This window comes from Sorex fumeus, unplaced genomic scaffold, assembly GCF_029834395.1.
Source record: "Sorex fumeus unplaced genomic scaffold, SorFum_2.1 ptg000008l, whole genome shotgun sequence".
Classification (NCBI taxonomy): domain Eukaryota; kingdom Metazoa; phylum Chordata; class Mammalia; order Eulipotyphla; family Soricidae; genus Sorex; species Sorex fumeus.
This window is the reverse complement of record NW_026606065.1, coordinates 33,236,065-33,262,012: the sequence shown is the minus strand read 5'-3', so window position 1 is coordinate 33,262,012 and position 25,948 is coordinate 33,236,065. Positions and strand designations below refer to the sequence as shown.

The following is a 25,948-nucleotide window of genomic DNA, read 5'->3' as shown; positions in this document are numbered from 1 at the left end:
AATATTGACGTGTTCTCCCCTACTCCCCAAAATGAGCTGTGTAGAGAGAGGCTCTTTTATGAAGGGAGCAGATGAATGATGATGGAATGGACTGGAACATGACTGCTCAGCCACTATCCTGATGCCGAGAGGGCCTTCAGATGTGTTGTACATGTGAGCAGGAAGGGGCCCCGCCAGCCCAGGGCAGAGGACAGGACATGGCCTCTGCCTACAGCTGCCCTGGCCTCCAGACTCCATGAGACAGCCTGTTTGTACCGTTCAAGTTGTAGATTTTTGAACTGTGGCCCATACAATCATGTGTTGTGAAGATGGGGGGCGGAGGGAAGGGTCGCAAACAATCTTAAAAGTTCTGCTATAGGGGAAATTATTTCTCTGTTTTAATTTTTAATTTATTTTATAATTAAATCACTGTGAGATACACAGTTACAAAGCTGCTCATGATTGGGTTTCAGTCATATAATGTTCCAGCACCCGTCCCTTCACCAGTGTACATTCCCCACCACCAATGTCCCCAGTTTCTCTCCTGCTGGCACTGCCCCCCACCCCCCTCCTGCCTCTATGATGGACCTCCCCCTCCCTCTCCCCTCCCCCTCCCTCCTCTCTCCCCATTTTCGGGCCTTATGGTTTGCAATGCAGAAAGGTTATCAGGTCTGTCCCTTTACCTACTTTCAACACTCAGTTCTGCCCAATCATTTCCATCTTTTATTGTCATACTGGTTCCTTCTCTATCCTAACTGCCTTTCGTTTCCCCAGACACTTATGGCAAGCTTCCAACCACTGACCAGACTTTTTTTGGTTTTAGGGCCACACCCGGTGATGTCCAGGTGCTTCTTCCAGTTCTGTGGTTCAGGGGTCACTCCCTGGCTTTGGTTACCATGTGGTGCCAGGGATCAAACCAGAATTGGTTCAGCCCATTGAGCCATCTTTCTGGCCCCTACAACAACTTTTTTTTTTCAATAATAAGTTATCAGTAAAGGTTTGCTACATATACCTATTTCATATACCTAATATGCCAGGGAGGGGGGGGGGTCACATAAAAATGTCTCTGGCAAAAAAAGGAGTTGCCAGTAGAATTTAAGTTTAAGAGGCTGAGAGATTAGTACCAGGAGGTTTACTCCATGGCTTGGAGGCCAGCCACACACTCTAGGGGAAAAGGGAGCTCAGATAGAGAAGGGAGCACCAAATAAAGGGTGTTGGGAGGATCCTCCCAGGATGGGAGAAGCATGCTGAAAGTAGACTCTAGACCAAACATGATTGCCACTCAATGCCTCTTATGCAAACCACAGCACCCAAAAGGAGAGAGAGAACAAAAAGGAATGCCCTGCTACAGAGGCGGGGTGGGATGGGGGGATAGGAGGGTTAGGAGGGTTACTGGGATCATTGGTGGTGGAGAATGGGCACTGGTGGAGGGATGGGTACTTGATCATTGCATAACTGAAACCCAAGCACAAAAACTTGTAAGGTCAACAAGTGTACCTCATGGTGTTTCACTAAAAAAAAAAAAAAAAAAAAAAAATTTAAGAGGCCAAAGTGCCAGCTGCTGAAAGGCCCATTTGCAGTGGTTGGAAGCTTACCATGAGTGTCTGCACTGTCGCTGCAGCCTCAGGATGTGAGTGTCCCCTGGGCATCCCTCCCTCTTCGTGTCAGCATGAGTGCGGGGTCCCAGCCCAGGCATCTTTCAGCCCCTCCTCTCCCTCTAGCACTTTCCCAGCTTGGGACACCACACCCTGCTGCCCCGAGGCTGAGAACCGGGATCCCCCAAGCGGCCGCAGAGGCTCTGACTCACCCATGGGTTTGGGGGAAAGGTCCGAATCCTCCATCTCGCTGCCCTCAGTCCAGTCAGTGTCACTCTTCACCACGTTTTTTCCAAAGTGGTTGCTGGTGGTGGAATTGGCGGGCTGCACCGTCACGGTCACCGGGGACACGTAAGCCTGGATGAAGTCGTCATCACCGTCCAGGTCCTCCTCGGAGCTGAAGGGAGGGGTCCTAAATGGATCCAAACAGGAAGTGGGTAGGTGCCGTTTCCAAAAGTTTCAGGATCACTAGAGAAGGGGACTTTTTTTTTTTTTTGCTTCTTGGGTCACACCCGGCGATGCACAGGGGTTACTCCTGGTTCTGCACTCAGGAATTACTCCTGGAGGTATTGGGGGGAACGTATGGGATCCTGGGAATCAAACCCAGGTCTTCCATATGCAAACATCTTACCCACTGTACTATCGCTCTGGCCTCGAGGATGAGCCTCTTTCGACAGCTCAATGAACAGCACAGGAACAAGGGACAGACCACCGACTCGGACACAGGTAAAGCCAGACCTGCCAGCCGTGTAGCCTGGGTCCTGCCACTTCTCTCTAAAACCCAACACTGGATTTCTCGTTGCTGTCTGGGGGCCACATTTAGTGGTGCCCAGGGCTTACTCCTGGCTCTGCTCTCAGGAATCACTCCTGGCCGTGCTCAGAAGACCATATGATAGGGTGCTGGGAATCGAACTCGGGTGAGCTGCGTACAAAGACAATCGCCCTACCTGGTCTACTATCGCTCCAGCCCCTGTATGTTCTTACTACACTTGGTTTTCACACATCTAAGGAAAATATTTCTTAGTGGGGGTGGGGGGTGGGTCCGGGTCCTTTTGGGCAGGAAATGATCCCATCTTCTATTGTCATGACTAATAGCTTACTTTTTATTTCCCCTTATGAAGGAATTGTTACTGTGTTTGGCATATCGAATACGTCACAGGGAGCTTGCCAGGCTCTGCCGTGCGGGCTAGATACTCTCGGTAGCTTGCCGTGCTCTCTGAGAGGGGCAGAGGAATCGAACTCGTGTCAGCCATGTTGGCTGCGTGCAAGGCAAACGTCCTACCGCTGTGCTATCGCTCTACATGCCTGATCTCCTTGACATTAGCCATGAATAATCACCCCCTCTTTGAAGCAGAAGAGAAATGCAGAATGAGCTCATGCCCAGTGGCTTCCACTAGTGAATTCTACCAAACTTTTAAAGAAGACATAATCCCCGTCCTTCTCAAATTCTTCCTGAAATAATCAAAGGAGAGTGGGGGGAGGGGGTGTTTCCCAAACAGTTTAAGAGGTCAGCACTTTCCTGATGCTCAAATAAGACAAGGACAATGAGAGAGAGAGAGAGAGAGAGAGAGAGAGAGAGAGAGAAGAAAAAAGAAAACCATAGATTGATATTTCTGATGAAATGCTGAGGCAAAAACCCTCAGCAAAATCTTGGCCAATCAGATCTCACAACTGATACAGCAACAGAATTCTACCTTGTGGCCAAGTGGCTCTCACTGCACGAACACATGGAGGCATCAGCACAGAGATCAAATAATGCTCTACCCCACGACGATCAAAGCAAAGGTCCCCTGAGCACCACCAGCAGTCATCCCTGAGTGCGCCTGGAGGAAGTCTGGAGCACCACCAGATGTGGCCCCCAAACCAAACAAACAAAAGCAGTTTCTCGAAGCATGCATTAATTTTAAAGCATTAATTGAGGGATTGAGGAAATAAAGCAGGACACACCCCTGTGTTCAACTCCTGACACTGTTGGCCCCAGCGTTCAGCCAGGTACAGCCCTGGGGGCCTGGAGGCCTTCCCATCCCCACTCAGCATCACCTGGTGTGGCTCTGGTGGAGCCAAGTCACATCAAGGACCTGAGCACTGGACCATCCAAGTGGATGAGTATCACTGGAGGAGCCCCTGAAGGCTCCCAAGGCACAGCTTGGTAAGGTTCCTTTCCAACTCCCAAATACTCACTGGACACCCAAATTCCCGACATTGTTCAGTATACTGTATCCCATGGCATAAGGCCTTCCCAGGAGATTATTTACACTGAAAGTGCTTTGGACGAGTACAATATTAATGTATCCCTACTCTTGTCACTTGTCACTTGTCATCCTGTTGATCATCGATTTGTTCGAGCAGGTGCCAGTAACCACTCCATTTGTCCCTGTCGTGTGCTAGCAGAGCACAATGGCGTATGGCGGGGCTCTTTCAGGGTCAGGGGAATGAGGCCCGTTATTGTTACTGTTTTTGGCATATTGAATACGCCACGGGTAGCTTGCCAGGCTCTGCCATGTGGGCGGGATACTCTTGGTAGCTTGCCAGGCTCTCCAAGAGGAAGTACATCAGTGGGCTAGAGTATAAGAGGTCCAGGAAAAACAAAGCTCCCAGAAGACAGCGAGGTGGTGTTTCCTGGAGCGAACTCTTATCTCTACTCTACTTTATACAGTATATAATATTGCATGTAATATACAGAAACGTTTGTGTAATACATAGAGAAATATTTGGGTAATATGCACACAATCTTCAACAAGGACCAATCCGTGACATCAATCATTCAAGAATAGGATGATAACAAGCAATGCAAGACAGACTCTCTAGGGCCGGAGCGATAGCACAGCGGGTAGGGCATTTGCCTTGCACGCGGCTGACCCGGGTTCGATCCCCGGAATCCTGTATGATCTCCCAAGCACCGCCAGGAGTAATTCCTGAGTGCAGAGCCAGAAGTGACCCCTGAGCATTGCTGGGTGTGACCCAAAAGGCAAAAAAAAAGATTGTCTAGCATTTGAGTGGTGCTGGGACTGGTGTCAAAATAGTGAATGTAACCAAAGTAGAGAGAGAGTATGGGGGAAATTGTCTGCCACACAGGCAGGGGAAGGGTTGGAATGGGGAGGTGGGTGGGAGGGAAGGATACTGGGGATTTTGGTGGTGGAAAACGTGCACTGATGAAGGGATGGGTGTTTGATGAATGTATGACCAAAGCTCAAACATGAAAGCTTTGTAACTGTATCTCACAGTGAATCAATAAAAAGGGGGAAAAAAGAAATAAGATGAAATTTAATTATGAGAAAAGCATGTCTTTTTGCTTGTTTGTTTTGGGGCTACACCTGGAGATGCTCAGGGGTTACTCCTGGCCCTATGCTCAGGAATTAGTCCTGGCAGTGCTCAGGGACCCCTATGGGATGCTGAGAATCAAACCCAAGTCAGCTGTGTGCAAGGCCAACACACAGTTACCTGCTGTACTATCGCTCTGGCCCCAAGAAAAGCTAGTCTTACCAAAACTTCATACCAATAAACCCACAATTTGCTGACTTCCCATCAGTGTCAAGAACTGCGCCCATTTATCTCCCTAAGTCCTCATTTCATCTGTAAAACTATCCTACAAATAAGATGGCATCATCCTGTGTTCAAGACAAGAAAACCGAAGCTTTGAGCAGGCTCACAAGTGAGATTGACACAGTTAAAAGTAGGGCAGGGAAATGTGCTAGGATTCTTTTCTTTTTGAGGAGGGCAGCTGGAAGGAGTTGGAGGGTCAGACGCATCCTGTGGTGCTCAGGGGCTGTTTCTGGCTCTGTGCTCAGGAGTGAGCCTGGGCAGTGCTGGAGTACCACATGGTACAGTGGATCAAAGTGGCTGCAAGGCAGACCTTAACCCCTGCACTCCCTCTCCAGCCTCAGGCAAGGAGTCTAGTATTATTATTATTATTATCATTATTTGATCATCGATTATTAATTACTATTATTATCATTACTATCATTATTATTAATGGTTGAATTTTAGGCAAAGATTTTGTTCCAACATCAGTCTCTTCACCAGTGCCCACTACCCTCCACTAATGTCCCCAGCTTCCCTCCTGTCCTCCCCTGCCATCACCACCATCCACACCCCACCGTCTGTGGCTGGCACTTTTCCCCTCCCTCATTGTCCTATTGTCCTAGGTCCCCTTCCCTGACTTATCCCCTCACCCCTGCCCCAGTGCCTAGCTTCCTACTGAGACCAGTTCTCCAGCTCTTTGTCTCTATTGCCATTAGGCATTTGATATGCCCACATGAGGTTTCTTTATATCCCATAGATGAGAAGAGATCGTTCTGAGTCTATTCCTTTGCCTCTGGCCGATTCCACTCAGCACGATGCTCTCCACATCCATCCACGTTGTAGCCAACTATGACTTTTATCTTTTCTTACAGTTCAGTTGTATTCCATTGTGTATAAGTACCAAGTTTCTTGATCCAAGGACTAGGATGTTAATAGCCTCCCAGAGCCCAAGAGACAAAGGTGTGGAGCCCTTATCAACTCTTATCAACTAAAGTATTAAAGTGATTTACTCTATCCTGTCACTGAAACTCAACGTCATTCATTCAGTCTGTCGGTTCTCATGTTTATGGGCATGGGGGTGTGGAGAACCTGGAAGTGACTCACGTGGGGTCTCACCTCTCAGTGGAGGTGACAATGTGATGACGTCCAGGAAAGACATGCAGCCATGTCACAAAGGAATCATCAACTGTGTCATTTGGGAAGGCTGGCTTCCGTCAATCACTATGCCTGCGACCACCCGCCCAGGAAAGGAAGGTGCAGTGAGAAGAATCTGAAAACCTCCCCCAGCTCCCCTTCCAGACCCCCAGCAGACTCACGTCAAGGTTGAAGACTTCCTGGGAATAAGATCTTCTGTGCTCGTTTTCTTAGGAACTCTGGAAGAGAGAGATTGGCTTCTTAACGACCTAAGTCACTCAGCCCTAGGACGGAGCTGGTGCTTTAGTTTTGGGGTCACACCTAGCAGTGCTCAGGGGTCACTCCTCGCTCTGCGCTTAGTCATCACTCCTGGTGGTGCTCAGGAGACAGTATCAGGTGTCAGGGATTGAACCAGGATGGGCTGCGTGCAAGGAAAGTGCCCTCTTCACCATACTTTCTCATCCACTTAGAACGGGTGATCTTTGCTTCAAATCTATGGCCAGGAGCAAAGGAAGCTACATCAGTGGGGGGGGAAGGCGTGGGTGCAGTCCCAGTGGGAGACTGGGGAGGAATGGCTGGGGGAGGGGGTCACCAGCGGGCCAAGCATCTGTGTGCACGGCTAGTCTGTGGCCCTCAAATTCACCTTTGGAGGTCCTGAGTCTCCAAGCTGCGGGGAGTGGGGGGAAGGGCGGGAGGGTGTCTGGATCGAGGTCTTAGGGAAGTGATTAGGGCTAGAAGGAATCATAAAAACAGGTGTCCTTGAGGACAGTGGTCCTCACCTCCCCTGTTCCCTTATTCCTTCTTCTTCCTCCTCTATCCCGCTTTCCTCTTCCTATTCCTCTCCTGTACCCAACCCCTACTTCTTCCTCTTTTTTTTTTTATTAGAAGAGATCCCCCATCAGTGTATCTTTCCCTTCTTGATGCCAACCCCAAGAAATCTGTCCTCTACAGGAGCAGGGAGAGGCCTCCATCAAAACCCGACAGACCTAAACCCCAATCTTGGACTTCCAAGCTCCAGAAAGGTGAGAAAATAAATGGCTGTTTTGTGAGTTACCTGCCTGGGGTATTTTGTTAGAGTCGCCCAAATTAAGGCAAACATTAATCATCCTAATAATTGGGGCTGGAGTGATAGTACAGTGAGTAGGGCATTTGCCTTGCATGCGGCCGACCCAGGTTCGATTCCCAGCATCCCTTTTGATCCCCCAAGCACTTCTAGGAGTAATTACTGAGTGCAGAGCCAGGAGTAACCCCTGAGCATTGCTGCATGTGATCCAAAAAGAAAAGAAAATCATAGTAATTCTTTAAAGGGGACTCCAAATACTCACTTTGGAATGGCCGTCCGATCTGTGAACACTGGCCTCTGTCTAAGCAGCGGTCTGTTCTTGGGCGCTAGCGGTGCCGCCTTAGGGATCTCTCCTGTGGATGCAGTGTCCGTCTGGGAGACACTGTGCTTCTCACACCCATGGATGGCCGCAGCGGTGTCACTCACGTGTCTCCATTGCCTTTCTGGCCAGACAAGAAAGCAGAATACAGAACGGTCTGCGCGGCCTAGGCAAGGCCATCCCCAGAATCCACCCACAGGGCTTCTGGTACTGATGGGAACCAGATCTAAGGCTGGCCTAACCATCACAGAGTTTGCCCACCAGGAGTCGATGCCCGAGAACACCTCCACCTCCTGAGGGTCAAGGTCACTCCCCTCTGGTGAGCAACAGACTTACCGGAAGACAGCGAGGCTCTCTCCTCAATTTTACAGCTGACCTGATGCTCCAGGACTTCCCGGATGTGCTGGATGTTAGGGATCTGCCTTTCTCTCTCCAGCCGCGCCGACTCCACGGCCCTCAACACTCTGTTCAAGTGATCGGTCGGGATGCCTCGGACACCCTGATGGGGTAAAGGGTTTAGTTACCCGGTGGCACTGGGATGTTTCTTATCTCGGATGTCTGCTGGCATTAGTGGCGCCAACCTTTTCGGCCATATTGCCGCCTGGGGGGGGGGGGGAGGGCACCAAAACACAGAGCGAACCATCCTGGTTCCCTGTGGCCCAGGGTAATGCTGCCCAAAAGGCACCTGGCCAGTGCCAGGGCAGAACGGATGAAGGGCAAAGGTGGAGATGTGGACCCATGCCAGGCTGCATGGTGCCAAGTGAGGAGAAACAAGGAAGTAAAGCCCATGAAGGAAAGAGCAAAGACCCCTCCGAGCAGCGAATTCAATCAGCGCATCCCAAATGGGCCCCTGGTGGGTCACCCTTGGTGGGACCACGAGTGAAAAATCACATAAATGAGGACTGGAGCACAGTGGGTAGGGCATTTGCCTTGCATGCGGCTGACCCCGGTTCGATTCCCAGCATCCCATATGGTCCCCTGAGCACACCAAGAGTAATTCCTGAGTGCACGAGCCAGGAGTAATCCTTGTGCATAGTGATGACTCCCCCCCCCCCCCCCCAACAAAAAAAAGAAAAATCACATAAATGGAGCAGCTGGGCATGAGATTAGGGGTTATTTAGGTGGATGGAGGGGTTAATTAGGTGGATGGAGGCCGGGAAGAGGAAGGAAACAAGGTCGGAAAGAAATTGAGTACTTGGAGTTTGGTTTGGTTTGATTTGGGGGCAACACCTGGCGATGCTCAGGGCTTACCCCGGCTCTGAGTTCAGGGATCATTTCTGGTCCCTTGGGGAACCATATGAGGTACTGGGGACCGAACCCAGGTGAGATGCATGCAAGGCAAGTCCCCTACCCACTGTACCATTACTCTGGCCCCAAGGGATTATTTTAAATGATCAAGCTCTTGATCCAGTGTTGCTACAATAATATACATACACGTGTGTACACATAAACCTCCATATAGAATCTACATCTGTGTGGAGATATGTACATATATATATACATCTGGACACAAATGTAGGCACACGTGTATAGATACTTATCTATATACAATTATACTTACATATACTAACACATGGCAGGCTACCGAATGCAACCTGCCCACACAGCAGAGTCTGGCAAACTCCCCGTGGCGTACCCAATATGCCAAATACCAGTAACAATGATGGGTCTCATTCTCCTAACTCTGAAAGAGCCTTGAATATGGCACTTTTTAAAAAAATCTCAGGGGTAGGACGAAGGAGACATTACTGGGGCCTGCTTGAGGAAATTGACGAATAACAGGATGGTCATGATCGTGATACTAACACATGTATATACACAGACATTCTTGGGTATGTACAAATGCTTATATACACCACACACACGGGCAGGTAATGCAGGAGCCAAAGGTTTAGAGCCAGATTCTGCTACTTAATTCACATGATTTCCAGGTACAAAATCATCATTTACAGGCTGGGGAAATTATATAGCGGGTAAGGCTATTGCCTTGCTCACGGCTGACCCAGGTTCAATCCCTAGCACTGCCAGGAGTAATCCCTGAGCACAGACCTAGGAATAAGTCCTGAGCACTGCCAGGTGTGACTCCCAAAGGAAACCAAACAAAATCATCACGTTAGGCTAGCCTAGCTAAAAGAGGGTGGCTCATTCCCCTGCCCCAAATACACACCCACTCACACACACACACACACACAAAAAAAAAAACTCCAAGCTAACAAATATTCCAAAGATGAGTGTGCTAACCGCATTAATTCCCAAGGACTCCAATTTCTCCACCAAGCTCTGCTCCAGCACTGTTCTTATTTCCTTGGTGAGGGTGGGGTTGTTCTTCAGAGCTTTTCTTAAATGCATCTTATTGTTACTTAACTTCTGCTCATTTTCCCTTCCTGAAATAAGGGGTAGGGGAAAAAAATCTTTCAAGAGGACGAAACAAAAAAACATGACATTTCTAAGCAGGAAACAGGGGAAGCACATAATTTTCAACAGCAAGCAAGCATTCAAATCTTTAACCCCCCCCCCAAAGAAACTATTTAAAAATATTATTGTCATTTGGCACAATACAGAATGCAAAGGTATCATCATTTTTAAAATATGGGAGGGGAAACTCTACAGGATGATGTTCTTCCATAGTCTGCTTAGTAAGCAGTTGGCTAAGCTGTAAATCGTAAAAGTTCATGTGATCGAAAGGGGAGCTGGGGAGTAGAGACATGCCTGGCATGCGTGAAGCCCTGGGTTGGATCCTCAGCACCACTTGGCCCCCCAGCACGACCGGACGGGGCCCTGCTGGCCTCTAAGCACGGCCAGGCGTGGCCCCTGAAACAACAACAATGGTCACGACAAAAGTTGGGTGCAACGTCCCCATTTCCCCATCCTCGGCCATGGCCTCCCCCTGTCAGGCTTCTCATGTTCTGGAATCAGCAAGGATGGCACGGGGGTCCGAGGAAGCCCCTCCGGATTGAGAGCAGGGGGACAGTGGCTTTGCTGCCCACTCCACAACAACCTAGAGCTTCCGACCCAGATGGAGCGGGGGAGGCAGGGGGGGCCTGAGCTGGCCAACGTCGTGGGTTTTGTGTTATTCTCATGGGAGCCACACTCACACGGCAATGCTTGGGGGCTCCCAGGCGCACCCAGGGGTGCTGAGGGGAACGGAAAGTGCCAGGGATCAAACTCAGGGCCCCCCACCTGTCAGACACGCATTCTTCCTCTTGCATCACACATCCCTGGGCTCCGATCAATGATTGGGGGAGGGGGTGATATCTCGGATATAAAAGGAACTGTACAGCGGAGAGAGGGGGTAATGTGACTAAATGATGCCGAGAATGACTTGGCCACACTTTGGAAGAGCCACGAGTAGTTGCTTTCATGGGCTGACGGGTCCCCAGTTCATCCTGAATCCAGAGTGCTAAGTTCCTTCTGAAGACGGGCTTCCCCAAACATGACCACATATGAAACATTTATTTGTCTCTGCCCTCCAGTTTGCACTCTCTGTTGGTGCCTGCTTTGAAATCATGTAGGCATCGCTGGGACAACCTGGCAGGAAAGACCTCTCGCAAGGCTCAAGCTGGCCAAAGCAAGGGACAGAAAGGAAGCATGTGGAGTGGACAGGAAGGGAAAGAAAGATTTTAGGTAAAAGCTAGAAAAAATGGAATCACTTCTAAGCCAACTGCTGTGGTTTTCAGCCGTCACACAAATCTCACACCAAGATCAAGAAATGGCTTTTTAGCGGTCAATGTTTCTCCTAATGAAACAGGTAAGCGTGTTCATAAATGGCTGGTGCGTAAGAGCCTCCACACGGGACCAGTTACATCACACAGACAACACAGCACTTAGAGGAAACAACTCTAGCACCAGCAAAAAGTAAAATACTAAAAACAAAACAAAGCAAAACAAAAAGTCTAGAACTGAGTTGAAAGAGGCTTTGTCTGTCTTAGTCACGAGCCACGACACAGAACCAGAAAGGTAAAGGGACTTCCTCCAAGACCACTAGTGGACATCACTTTGTTCTTTCAGTTCCAGCTTTGTTCCGAAGGGAACTTGGTGATGGGGCACCGGCTCTCAATCCTGCTGTTTGCAGCTTTGGAGTGATCAACGGACCTCTGAGGTCCCTCTGGGTCGTGACACTGAACAACCTGCAGAAGATGACCACCAAGTATGTCTCTGCACAGACATCAAAACAGTCACCACTGAGAGAGATCCACATAAGGGTGTCACTTCTTAAGTCCTCGCCAGGGTGGTTCTTGCCAGCGATTGCCAAAATTTAGCTGGGTGGCCATATGCAAAATGGTGCCAACTCAGGAATGTTATTTCCGTTCATCACTGTTGCCCAGCGGGCTGGCTCCCTGCGGTGTGCCTTGAAGAGGTGGTCACGTGTTTCTGCCAAAGGGCCCAGGGGCTCCGGGGTGCTTTGCTAGGTCCTCTGCAATCTCCAGTCACCCTCCAGAGCCGTGTGAGAGACATGGAGGGTGACAATGATTTTCTTTCCCAACCTAGTTCCTGACAATGGTCTTGGACAGTGTCTGCCGGTTATGGATCTCAAACTCACACCAGATGTCACCTGGAGAACTCAAGGATGCCCAAGTAGGGGACGCAGTAGCTGGATCCTGCCACAGGGGAGCTGAAGGTGGGTCATCATGTTTCTCCCTGAAACCTAGTGCCTCGAGCATGAAGTGAATGTGAACTAGACAGCCCGAGACTCTGGTTTCAAGATGTTGGATTTTTCCTGGGAGCTGTTTGACAGGTTTGACGTGGATTATCCAGAGAGTGAGGGACTTCATGCAGCAGACATCAATAAAGGGTAATTATAGGAGTCAGAAAAGCCTGTTACTTACAGGCAAAATGAAAGTACTTATCATGATAGAAACTGTGAATGTACCTGATTTAGTTCTCAATTTGCGAGCCTTGTAAAACTTTATTTTTTTGTTGAAAACGAAACCCAGAGAACATAGGAATTATAGAAATTCTAAGTAGGAACAGTTAGAATGTCGTTTTACATACCTAACAAAAATGACCAAGCCAGACCCACATAAATAGTAACAATTTGCTTTTTCTTAAGAGAGATACATAAAGCATTATTATGGCTAATGAGAAAATCACAAATACAGTTGATCCAGCAAGTCTAGCATTAGAAGCTTCTCTTTATAATGTTTTTAAAAATTCATAAATCACAAAAATGGATAGAAAATCAAATTTATAACTGCCCAAAAAATAGACTTAGCAATAATCGTCATTATCTCCCTAAACCTGTACCACCACCCAAATTCTACCACATAGATATTATTCCACAGACAAATATTCTTCATCAGAAACTCCAATCTGATGCTTTCCTTGCTATTAAAAATAATTTGGGGGAGGAGCACTTGACGCATTCTCATTTCATACTGATGAGGTTTGAAAAATATCCACTGTGAAAGGAAGCTTTTGAGGGACCCCCACAGAAACCGAACCTAAACGTCTGCCCTGATTTTGACCTTAGCACAGAAATCACTGGACCACAGGCTCGGCCAGGGCTTGGGGGTCTGCATGGGAACATCAGCCTCACAAGGATAAATCCTGATGAAATCCTTCGTTACCTTTTTCTTCTTCTGAAAGTTCTTCTATTGGTTCCAGTATGTGTGATGAGAATGTCTGCTCTATTAATAAGGGAAAAATAAGAACAGCACAAAAGGACAACGGCAAAGTTAAGTCAGTTTCCTCACACACACTCGGGAAAGAGAAACACCCCACAGCTTTGTCACTGGGCCTGAAACAACAAGCGCAGGGGCTGGAGTGATAGCACAGCGGGTAGGGCGTTTGCCTTGCACACAGCCAACCCGGGTTGGATTCCCAGCATCCCATAGGGTTCCCCAAGCACCGCCAGGAGTAATTCCTGAGTGCATGAGCCAGGCGTAACCCCTGAGCATCGCCGGGTGTGACCCAAAAAGCAGAAATAGCAAGCGCGGACGAGTGGAAGATTGTAGAACCTCAGCAAAGCGCCTTCCCTGTCTCTGTTATCTCCCACGACTGTGCGTGTGCGAAGTTCAAGTCTCCCACTTGATCGCCTCCAGCACCCATTGTGATTCCTGCAGGCCCAAGGACACACACACACACACACCCCCTAAGGGATCTTTTGACTCATCACTCAAAGTGCTTCCTTCATGAAAGATGCTGCTGAACCTGACAAAATCGTTCAGTCTGGTGGCTAAAACAGTGAATGATTGAGAAGATCTCAGTTCCTGGAGGTGAGAACATCTTTCTTTGTATATACATGGGAACCTTTCTGGATCTGTATTGCAAACCAGAATGCCCAAAAGGAAAGAGGAGAGAGCGAGGGAAAGGGAGAGAGAGAGAGAGAGAGAGAGAGAGAGAGAGAGAGAGAGAGAGAGAGAGAGAGAGAAGAAAAGTGCCTGCCATAGCGGCAGGTAGAGGAGGGGGGTGGGAGGGAAACAGGAAACACTGTTGGTGGGAAATGTACACTGGTGAAGGGTAGGCTGTTGAAACATTATATGCCTGAAACACAATCATGAGCATTCTTGTAACTGTGTGTCTCATTACGATTCAATAAAAGAATTAAAAAAAAATCTCTATCTGTAAATGCCCAGGCACTGGAATTCCCTCTTCTTGACAGCTCTGAGGTCTTTGTAGCAGAACCAGAATGGGAATGGGGCAGGGACAGATGACACCAAGGTTGGCACGAAACTAAAAGCTATTCCAAGGCAGCCCCCTCTGCGTCTGAGACCCTGCTCTGCCACCAGGAAAGGCTGCAGGGAGGACAGATGGAGATTTCCCAGTGGCCCCCACCCCAGGACAGATGCTTTAAGTGTCCTGGGGTGCCCACAAGCCTCCCTTCACCAGGACCCTCATTCCTTTCCCGACCGCCAGGTCCTTCCTGTGCAAGGCCAGTTTTAGGCAGAAGGTCACTGAGGCAGCCAGGAGCAGAAGAATGAAATGCAAATGCCTTGGGAGGGGCATGAAGACTGAGCAGAGCGTCCCCGCCCACAAATGGAGGTGACCTCGCTCCCCCTCCCCTGATGGAACCCAGAGGGCTGACAAGCACCCATCAGGTGGCTGGGTGCAGATGGAAGTGCTTGAGTGAGGGCCTGGAGCAATAGTCCAGTGAGCAGGGGCACTTACCCTACATGCAGCCAACCTGGATTTGAACCTCAGGATCTCAAAGGTTCCCTGAACCTGCCAGGAGTGATCCCTGAGCACAGAGTCAGGAATAAGACCTGAGCACCGCCAGGTACAGACCAAAAACAAAACAAAACAAAAAACAAGCAAAAAGGACAAGAAGCTCAGTGAAGGGCGGAGAGATGGCTCAAAAATCTGGAGCATGGGGCTGGAGCACAGCGGGGAGAGCACTTGCCTGGCACACGGCCGACCCAGGTTCGATTCCCAGCATCCCATAGGGTCCCCCGAGCACTGCCAGGAGTCATTCCTGTGCGCAGAGCCAGGAGTAAGCCCTGAGCATCACTGGGTGCAGGCCCCTCCCCTACCAAAAGATAAAATGTCTGGAGTATGCATGCAGCACCCGCCCCAGGTTCTAATCCCAGAGCAAGTGGCTCCAAACTTGCGAGACTGTCTCGGGCTGAGCGCTACACATGGAAGGCAGCTTGTCTCTCATGGAAGGGGACTATGGGCACAGAAAGACGCGTGTGCACACCTGTGTCTGGTACAGACACACACTGACGCCTACAGAGGGGCCATCCACCTAGTAAGCACATCTCACACAGACCATCTGGGACCTGTGCAGAGGACGCTGCCCAAACAAGACCTCGGGGAACCCAGAAGCGGAAACCCACATGAGCTCATAGATGCAAAAAAAAAGCCACTGGCCAGCACGTCTAAAGGTGCAATTCAGCATCAAGATTATGCACTTATTTATTATAAACTTGATTTTGTTTTGTTTTGTTTGGGGGCCACACCCAGGATGCTCAGGGGTGACTCCTGGCTCTGCACTCAGGGATCATTCCTGGCAGTGCTAGGGAACCGTATAGGATGCCAGGGATTGAACCAGGGTCTGCTGCGTGCAAGATAAGGGCGCTCCCTGCTATGCTATCTCTCAACTCCATTTGTTTTTTTAAAGAATCACCATGAGATACAGTTACAGACTTAACAAATTTTTGTGTTTACGTTTCAGTCATACAATGATCGAGTACCCATCCCTCCACCACTGCCCATTCTCCACCACCAATGTTCCCATCCTCCCTCCCGCCACCCCCACCGCATACCCCTCCACCACCCCCCCCACCCCCCGCCTCTGTGGCAGGCCAGGAAGATCGCTCCACGGCTTGGAAGCCAGCCTCACATGTTGGGGGAAAAAGGCAGGTGAAATAGAGAAGGGACAACTAAGTAAATGATGCTTGGAGGGCTTGATAGGGATGGGAGACGTGTGCTGAAAGTAGACTATGGACCAAACATGATGGCTGCTTAGTGCCTGTATTGCAAATCATAACACTCAAAAGGAGAGAGAGAGTAAAAGGGAATGTTTCTGTCTCCAACTCCGTTTGATTTTTGTTTTTTCAATGGCAGTGCTCAGGACTTATTCTGTGCTTAGGGATCTCTCCTGATGGGGCTTGGAATGCTGAGGATTGAATGAGGGTTGACTGAGTGCAAGGCAAGCACCCTCCTCACTGTACTATCTCTCTGGCTCCAAGCATCAAGATTATTTTTAGTTTGTTTTGTTTGGGTTTTCCCAAGCATCAATTTTTTTTTTTTAAAGTTAGACCAACGAACTATTTCAAGAGGCTAAAATGGAGGAGGTCCTATAAATAGGATTGTAAAAGGATTGTAACTAATTTCTATTTCTTCGAGATTTTGCTTTTTAAAAAAGAATCTTTTCAATGTCTTAAAAAGTTGCCTGGATTATATTTTACTGTCTGCTATGGGAATGACTACCAGTTCTGAGCTGCACGAATAATCTGAATCATCACCTGCCTGTTTAGTATTATGATATTAAGGGACGATACTTTTTTGGCCTGTTCCTCTGGAGTCAGGACACAGTGTCAAAATTTTGACATTTTCTGTGGTGGAGCTGAGGCCTGGGGAATGGGGTGCTGGGAGTGAGAAGGTGAAGTAAGAAGATAAGGTCACCTGGTTCTTACAATGAAGGTCGAGGACCAGACCGCACCCCCTTCTCCAAACAAGCAGACTTTTTTTGTTGTTGTTGTTTTGCTTTTTTTTGGGTCACACCCGGTGGTGCACAGGGGTTGCTCCTGGTTCATGCACTCAGGAGTTACTCCTTGGAGGTGCTCAGGGGACCATATGGGATGCTGGGAATCGAACCCGAGTCAACCATGTGCAAGGCAAACGCCCTACCTCCTGTGCTATCGCTCCAGTCCCTAAAGAAGCAGGGGTTGTGACCCCAGGGCTGGGGGGTGCAGGGGAGGGAATGACAAAGAGCCTCCTTCCTCATGCTTGAGAAATCACGCGTCCATCCCCAAAAGGTTGCCCAGTTCCTGTCCTGGGCTGAGATCTCCAGGCTGAGAGCTGAAGATGGGAAGGCTTGAGTCTCCCCCTTAAAATCTGTCAGGGGGACTGGAGTGATAGCACAGTGGGTAGGGCATTTGCCTTACATGTGGCCGACCTGGGTTCGATTCCCAGCAACCCATTTGGTCCCCCGAGCACCCCCAGGAGTAATTCCTGAGTGCAGAGCCAGGAGGAACCCCTGAGCATCGCCAGGAATGACCCAAAAAAGAAAAAAAAAAAGATCTGCCAGAATCTTTCAGGGGAAAAAAATCTGTATGGCAATGACCTCCAGAAGAAAAACACCCGGATCGCAACCCCATCATCTCTCCCACATGCTCACCTGCAGGACCATCTCCTGCCCACCGAAGAAGAAAATATTTGGCTGACGCCCACTCCCTGGGTCCTCTTCCAATCGGGCGCTGCCTCTTGCAGTCGGCCCATCCTCCCTGTGCTCCATGACAGTGGCTATTCCTGCCCTCCCTCAGCTGGCCTGTGTCTGGTTCAGCAACTGGAGGCCCTGGGTTTGATACACACACACACACACACACACACACACACACACACACACACACACACACACACACACCCCAAAACAAAATCAGCCAAGCCCCAGCCCTTGGCCACGAAGCCATACTCCCTCCTTTCGGCAGTGGCTGGGTTTGCCTTCTGGAACCCTCGGAAGGCAGGCCCCCATCCCACCACCACCCCCTAGTACATGAGCATGTCACCAGTGCTGTCTTTCTACTAGTTCCGATGGATTTACTCCCTCTGGTCCCATCACTGCGGTCCTGAGTCCTGGGTGAGAAATCTCACCGGGTCTGTCACCCCAGGGCTCCCCAGCTCCTGCTTCTCTGAAGAACCCCGGTCAGGCTAAGCACCTGTCCTTCCTCCAGACCCTTCTGTGGGTGTACGATGGTGGGACAGCTTTGAGGGTCTGGAGGGGGACATAAACATCCTCACCCAACCTCCTTACCCTCAAGTCTCTCCTTCAAGCTCAACCTCAGACACTTCACTGGCACCATCCATTCCCGTCTAATCCCTTCCTGGTGACTGCTTCTGATTTTGTTTGGCTAACAGGGAGGGAGGAGCATGCCCTGGCCCTCTTCCCTGGGGCCCGCACACGTGACCTCAGAAGGTCTGGATCTAGAAACCTCCTCACAGGACTATGTCAGCGCCACAGCTCCAGGGGAGGTTCTGCGGAGACCCCCGAGAGTTACCAACCCCTCCGGCCTCATCTTCTTTTTCTCTTTGGTGGTACTGGGAGATAGTTGCCCAACCAACCCGCCACATGGCACAGCTCAGCCATGGAGCCTGGCTCCCAGGGGACCCAAGCAAAGAGGGTGAGTAATCTGCGTTTTTCATGGCAGAGGACCTCACCAAGCTTTAAGGTGGGATGAGAGGAGAGATAGGGAGGTAATTGGGGTAATTCATCTTACGCAACGAGGGACTAACCCTCCTCCCCCCCCCCACCTGCCCCTGACAGGGGCAGTTGGGGATGCTGCCTCGGGTGGGTGGGGGAGGGGGGCCAGTGGGTTGGTCCAGACTGCTCTTTGCTTTGCCCAATGAGATACTCCCAAACCAGCTTTGATGGCGGTCCAAGGAAGGGCCCCTTGCCAGTTCTTGGCTGGCATTTAAAACTAGCATTTCAATCCCTGCAGATGCCAGCAAGGAGGCATGGCTGATCCACTCAGCCCAGAGCCCACAGGGCAGGATCCACTGGGAACAAAGGCTTTAGACGCCCTCCCCACCCCCACCCCATCTGTTTCTACCCTGGGGCGAAGCCCAGGAACATGCCAACTGTGTGTGTCCTTTGCTGGGCACCCAACAAGTAAAACCAAGTGAAACCAAACTGTGGTGGGCGTGGTCGAACGCCTGTAGGTACTAGTGGGCTGACCCAAACAAAGGAGAAAGCAAAAAAAACGAAAATGCAGAGCTGGAAAACAGAAGTATCCAGCCATACCTCACACAAAGTCGACCCCCTCAGAAGAAGGGAACAGATATTTTAGGAATAATCTACCTGAGTAACAGGAATAGACAACAGTTGCCACAAGCAGTTTTCTTGTGCAGTCACCATTAAAGAAGATGGACTGGGGCCCAGCACACTTTTCTGTTCCTGGCTGCAAGAACAGAGAACTCCACGCACTATAAGATTGGAAATACGGAGCGGCAGAGGGTGAAGGATATGCACGAGGGGTGAATGCAAACTCAAGGGGACTGGTCTACTTAGTATGCTGGGGGGGGGGGGGGGGGGCGGGGGAAAGAAAAGGCATTAAACACCTCACAAGCCGGGTCAGTCAACAAGAAGGATAATTACAAAAGGCCGGACCACCTGATTTACCAAGAACCTGATTTGTCAAGACAAAAAGAACGGTCTGAAGAAGCCAGGGCCACAGGCAAATGAGAAGGCACAGAGCAAGCAAGCAGGGGATGGAGTCCTCACTCAACTCCAGAAGCAGTTTAGGCGAGACAGCTCAGGAACAGCTGGGCTCCCCCTGCCTTCATGAGCTTTACTGATACAACAAACCACAGGCAAACGTTTCCTGCAACACACTGCAGTCACCCTCCTGATAACCAATGCTCACCCCTGGGGCCAAGCCTTCCCCCCAACCCACCCCAGAATCCTGGGGCGCTCTCCTGCCTCTGGGCTTCCCTTCTCTTTCACCTTCGGTGGTTTCCATCACGTGCCTTTGCTCGGGCATCTCAGCCAACGGCTCTCATTGTTTGTGTTTTAAAAAGGACGACTGGCTGCCACCGAGAAAGTTATCAAAACAAGCACACATGCCCCGTGGCATGTGCTGGTCGGCTGGTCTGGGAGAAAGCCACCCTCTTACCCATCTAAAAGACCCAGCGCCACCCGAGTGGGACGCACTGTTAGGCACTTGAGCTGGGGGGTCCAGCTCCCCTGTTCTTTCTCTGTGACTCTGGGGGGGCCCGGGGGGGCGGGGCACATCCAGCTCTGGTTCTGCCAGCGATCTTTGCAGACACCCAAACGGGCCCTGTCCTGCCTAATGACCACCGCCCGCTGCCCAGAAACACTTCCAGTTAATAAGTCATCTACTGTGGGCCACACGGGAGCCGCGAGACTGTCCTCCAAACTCACCATGTGCCACGGTCAGACTTGGCTTCATGTCCACAGTCGGTGGGGCCGGGCCGGGCACTGAAACAGCAGAAAGAGGAAATGAGAGATAGAGAAGCAAAGGCAGCGCCATGACAGGCTCACAAAGCAGCCAGAAGAAGCTAGGCCTAGGTTTTGGTTCCAGAATTCCTGGAATTGAGCACAGAGACCTAGAATTGAGTCATGACTTCCCCAAAGTGAGATAGCCATGGTGAAGTCAACGAAGGGTTACCAATCAGATGCAGGTAGGGAAGCCCCCTGCTACAGAACCCTTATGGAACTCTTATGCAACCCTTAGTGACTCCGACTTATAACCAATCAGCTAAGGACAAGTAGAGGAAAGCCCTCAGGCTGCAGCCAAAAGGGTGATCGGTAGAAAGTCTCTGTTATGATAATGTTACACTGTAAAAGTCCCTCACTTGGGGCTGCTCATTCTGAGAACCCTGCCACTGTGTCGGTGAACTGGATGAGGGCCCTAGCTCAAGCTAGCCAATAAAGACCCTTTGCTTATTGCATCACAACTTGTCTTTGTGTAATTCCTCTGGCAAGATCTCGGGATAGTTTAACAAAAATGCTCACAGCCCACCTCAATGCACACCCGTTGCTCTTCTTCCTGGGGTAGAGGGAGGGGTCACTCTCCCAGAGTCAGAGAGGAACGGTTTCAACTGGATAAAGGGATGGAACACAGGCTCTGCAGGCAGGAGCCCTGGGTTCCATCCCCCGGCCCGTCTGGATCTTGCCAGGACTGATCCATGCCAGTACAGAGCTGGAAGTGGTATCGAACACTAGGATGAAACACAGAACGGAAAGCATTTTCCCAGCTTCCCTAGCCCACACAGCTGCACTGACATGGGCCCTTTGGGTGATAGATGGCTCCGTGGGCTTGAGTGGAATCGCACTGCTGTGCTGCCAAGTTCAATGCTCTCGGAGCTGGAGCGAGTCACGAGCTCCTGCGGGAATATTTCCCTTCCAAGCTTGCCTGCCTGGGCTGGAGCGATAGCACAGCAGGGAAGGACTTTGCCTTGCCCGTGACCGACCTGGGTTCTATTCCCAGCATCCCATATGGTCCCCTGAGCACCGCCAGGAGTAATTCCCGAGTGCATGAGCCAGGAGGGAGTAACCCCTGAGCATCGCTGGGCGTGACCCAAAAAGCAAAAAAAAAAAAAAAAAGCAAACTTGCCTGCCTGTGGGGGTGTTACCAGTGGCCCCCCCTTAGCCGTCACTGCTCGTGCCATCCCATCCGTAGTCCCTGGCACCCTCTCATCTGCTTTTTCTCTCCACAGATCTGCCTGCTCTGGGGTGGTCACCAACACAGCGCCACCCCATGCTTCTTCTCGTGTTTTCAAAGCTCCCCCTGGGGCCAGCATGAGTCAGCGTCCCTGTGGATTTTCCAGGCCCGGGAACATGGCCCAGTATGGCTGGATCACATTTTCTCTCGCTATTCACTCGTGGATGGGCATTTGGGCGGACGCCTCTTGGCAACACGCTGGGCTTCCGGCTTTTCCGAACAAGGAGGCTGTGACTATTCATGGACAATAAAGACGATTTACCAAAAAAATTCAAATGAAAAATCCAGGCCCTGGGCTGGAGGAGACCAGGAGGTGGCTTGGATTCCACCCTCGGTGGGCGCAAGAGGAGAGGGCAGCCAGGGGAGAAGGAAGAAGAGGCACGTGTTTCCTGTTTTAAAGTTGATCCAGAGACTGGAGCGATAGCACAGCGGCGAGGGTGTTTGCCTTGCACGTGGACAACCGGGTTCGATTCCCAGCATCCTATGTGGTTCCCCAAGAACGGCCAGGTAATTCCTGAGAGTATGAGCCAGGAGTAACCCCTGTGCATCAACAGTGACCCCTCCAAAAAAAAAAAGTAAAGTTGATCTAGAACATTCCCATTCCACAGCCTTCCTTCCCTCCTCATCTGTTCCTGTCTGTTCCATGTGTTAATTCATTTCATGATTCACTAGTTGATTAAACTAGGTCCTTAATTCCTCTTTTTTTGGGGGGGGGCAGGGAGAGGAATTGAGGCTACACCCAGTACATGGAGGTGCTATTCCCAGCACTAAAACCAGGGTCAGCGACATGCAAGGCAAGCACCCTAGCTCTGGACTATCTCTGACCCCTAGATCCTTAATTCTTATCTTACTGCCCCCCCAAAAAAAACTGATAATAATGGCCACCAACCCCAGCCACCTGCATAGACATGCCACAGGTTTTCATCGTACACCTTGGCCACAGCTAAAACGTTGGACTCCTAACTCTGGATAAATTATCAACAGTTCTGGACCACTGGCCCGCTCACATCCAATCCACTCACATCTTGCCTAACCCACATCAAGACCTGGCAAACTCTAGGAAAGCTGAAGCAATAGTACAGTGGGTAGAGTGTTTGCCTTGCACACGGTCAACCTGCGTTCAATTTCTAGCATGTACCATATGGTCCCCCTGAGCACCGCCAGAAGTTTTTCCTGAGTGCAGAACCAGGAATAACCTCTGAGTATCGCTGGGTGTGATCCCCAAAACAAACAAACAAATAAAAAAGAGACTTGACAAACTCTAACCTGGGGTCTGCCAGTCCGACCACACGTTTCTGTAAGTAAAGGGGGCTCCATCACACTGGTGATGCTCAGGGGTTACTCCTGGCTCTGCACTCAGGGATCACTCCTGGAAGTGCCCAGGGGACATATGGGGTGCCGGAGATTGAACCCAGGTCAGCCACGTGCAAAGCAAGCACTCTCCCCACTATGCTCTCTTGGGTCCCTATGTAGAGTTTTATGGGAACACTCCAGAATCGTGTCAAGTGTCTCGAAAACATACAGAATACGAATGCCGCGTCTGTGAGCCTTTGCATCCTTCTCTGAGGTGTGTTTCCCTTTGCTTTTCTTCCTCTCAGAAGGACACCCAGAGCCTACTCTGCCATGGCCCGGCTCTGGCCCATCCAGCCCCAGCCTCCTGCTCTGCCCCTCGGCATCTGGAGCTCTGGCAACAATGGCGCGAGGTCAGAGAGGCAGCTGAGGAGTTGCGGGGGGTGGGGAGAGGATGGACACCAGGAGCAGTTTCCAGCCAACTGGGCCACATCATTCCCCAATGGGAACGCCCCCCCGCCACTGCCACCCCTTCCTGGCCCCGGGCACGGCATCAACCTTGGAGGTCGTGGCTTCTGTCCAAGCTGCCCCTGGCATTCAGAGTCCCGTCCTGGGCCCAGCCTCTCTTGCCCACCATCCCTCTTCCTCCTGCCGCCATCCTGAACAGCACTGCAAAGCACTGCAATAATCTTGTCAGTAAGGACACAGAAGCCCGGAGTGGGGCCTCACTGCCAAAGCACCCGCTGAGCTCATGGAGATGTGAGTCCGATGCCCGGTGATGCCCACAGGCGCCATCCAGGACCCTGGCACTGACAGGCTTCTCGGGCTGCAGCACAGCCCAGGACATGTCAGCACTGTGCTGTGTGCAAGCACCACAGTTGTTTGGGGTAGAACCCCCGAGCTGCACCATGCAGTCAGCCCTCGGTCACTGCAAAGACATCAGCAGAGGGAAGGAGGCGGAATGGGGAGCCAAGAGCAGGAAAGCAGCACGTCCGTTGACGAAATGGAATGGAGAATGTCTCCACGCATGGACGCTGACTCCTGAGAGGTCTGGGAGGCAGACGGGGAGCCAGTAACGCCTACACGCAGGGCCCCCACCGAGCTCGGCTGCAAGCCTCACATGATGCAGTGCCTCAGGAAACCCCAAAGCAGCCAGCTGGAGCCAGGCCAGAGAATTTTTAATCATCCCTGACTAGGCTGCAAAAAGAACAAGGCTGCTTAGCCCAAGCCACCCCCGAACCACCTGGATGTTTACATCTTGGGTTTTATTTATTTGTGTGTGTGTGTGTGTGTGTTTAATTTTTTTTTAATTTTTTTAATGAATCACCATGACGTGCAGTTACAGTGTTTTCTATCTGGGCCCAATCCAGCAGTGCTCGGGGGCCACTCCTGGCTCTGTGCTCAGAGGTCTCCCCTGGCCCTGGGCTCCACGGTGGTGAAGACTGAACCAGGGTTGGCCGTGGGCCAAGGTAAGTGCTTTCACCCATGTCCTATCTCTCCGGGCCCTGTGATCTTGGATCCCAGGACCCAGGTGAGAGCTGAGAGTTGAAGTGGATCATTTTGTATCCCCCAACATGCTTGTCAAAGCTTTTGAAAAATAACACACAGGCGGGGACAGATAGTACAGAGAGTAGGGCATGCGCATGGCCTGTGGCTGACCCAGGTTCAATTCTCAGCACCCTATATGGTCACCCAGCACTGCTGGGGTGATTTCTGAGCACAGACCCAAAAGTAAGCTCTGAGCACTGCTGGCTATACCCCTACCCTACCCCCAACAAAACCCACACAAATAACATTAAAATGACACAGAGGGGTTATATATTGGTTGACTAGCACCTACAAAGAAGTCTTGAGGTCCCCAAGACTGTTCTAGAAACTAATGAGGTCAGGACTAATTCCAATATTGGCATCCCAGGATTCACCTGCACACCAGCCTGAGGTGCAGGCTCTCAGCTCTCTCTGCTTTGAAGAGGCCCGTGTTCTCTCTGCACCGTGTAACTCTCCTATTTTCCCAAATCAAAAAATTTCACTAACCCAAAGCAAGAAACTTACTGGGTATAGCCGGGGCAGTTAGCTTCGGTTCAAAGGGCTGCCAGCTTAAAGGAGTCCCTGAAACGGCAACAACAACCAATCCATCACAAAAATCACAAATATGCATTCTATTTTGTCACCTTCTCCAACTAGGTCACAGTAGGTCACGGTCCTCCCGTTGTTCATTGATTTGCTCGAGCGGGCCCAGTAACGTCTCCATCGTGAGACTTGTTGTTACTGTGTTTGGCATATGGAATACATCACAGGTAGCTTGCCAGGCTCTGCCGTGAGGGCGAGATACTCTTGGTAGCTTGCCGGGCTCTCCAAGAGGGGTGGAGGAATCGAACTCGGGTCGGCCATGTTGGCTGGGTGCAAGGCAAACGCCCTACCGCTGTGGAGCAGCTCCCCCAAAAGAGATGCTTCCCACGAGTCCTTCCAGAAGGGGAAGGAAGGAAGGAAGGAAGGAAGGAAGGAAGGAAGGAAGGAAGGAAGGAAGGGAAGAAGGAGGGAAGGAGGGAAGGAAGGAAGGAAGGAAGGAAGGAAGGAAGGAAGGAAGGAAGGAAGGAGGGAAGGAGGGAAGGAGGGAAGGAAGGAGGGAAGGAGGGAAGGAGGGAAGGAGGGAAGGAAGGAGGGAAGGAGGGAAGGAAAGAAGGAGGGAAGAAAGGAAGGAAGGAAGGAAGGAAGGAAGGAAGGAGGGAAGGAAGGAAGGAGGGAAGGAAAGAAGGAGAGAAGGAAGGAAGGAAGGAAGGAAGGAAGGAAGGAAGGAAGGAAGGAGGGAAGGAAGGAAGGAGGGAAGGAAGGAAGGAGGGAAGGAGGGAAGGAAGGAGGGAAGGAAAGAAGGAGGGAAGGAAGGAAGGAGGGAAGGAAAGAAGGAGGGAAGGAAGGAGGGAGGGAGGGAGGGAAGGAAGGAAGGAAGGAAGGAAGGGAGGGAGGAAGGAACGAAGGAAGGAAGGAAGGAACGAAGGAAGGAAGGGAAGGAGGAAGGAAGGAAGGAAAGAAGGAAGGAAGGAAGGAAGGAAGGAAGGAAGGAAGGAAGGGAGGGAAGGAGGAAGGAAGGAAAGAAGGAAGGAAGGAAGGAAGGAAGGAAGGAAGGAAGGAAGGAAAGGAGGAAGGAAGGAAGGAAGGAAGGAAAGACGGAAGGAAGGAAGGAAGGAAGGAAGGAAGGAAGGAA

The 25,948-nt window shown here is 50.7% G+C and overlaps 1 protein-coding gene across 3 annotated transcripts in view; it reads right to left on the bottom strand.

Annotated features, from left to right (window-relative positions):
• DZIP1 (DAZ interacting zinc finger protein 1) overlaps nucleotides 1-25,948 on the bottom strand; it is a 69,505-nt gene that overhangs the window by 7,647 nt on the left and 35,910 nt on the right. For 2 of the 3 annotated variants that reach the window (XM_056109753.1, XM_056109752.1), the window contains 8 exons: nucleotides 24,799-24,855; nucleotides 20,154-20,210; nucleotides 13,180-13,239; nucleotides 9,854-9,996; nucleotides 7,949-8,111; nucleotides 7,556-7,736; nucleotides 6,413-6,469; nucleotides 1,787-1,986 (listed from right to left, as the gene is read on the bottom strand). In XM_056109753.1, coding sequence (XP_055965728.1) covers nucleotides 1,787-1,986; nucleotides 6,413-6,469; nucleotides 7,556-7,736; nucleotides 7,949-8,111; nucleotides 9,854-9,996; nucleotides 13,180-13,239; nucleotides 20,154-20,210; nucleotides 24,799-24,855 — 918 coding nt within the window. The remainder of the gene's footprint in view (nucleotides 1-1,786; nucleotides 1,987-6,412; nucleotides 6,470-7,555; nucleotides 7,737-7,948; nucleotides 8,112-9,853; nucleotides 9,997-13,179; nucleotides 13,240-20,153; nucleotides 20,211-24,798; nucleotides 24,856-25,948) is intronic. The other variant, XM_056109754.1, reaches the window with a different exon arrangement.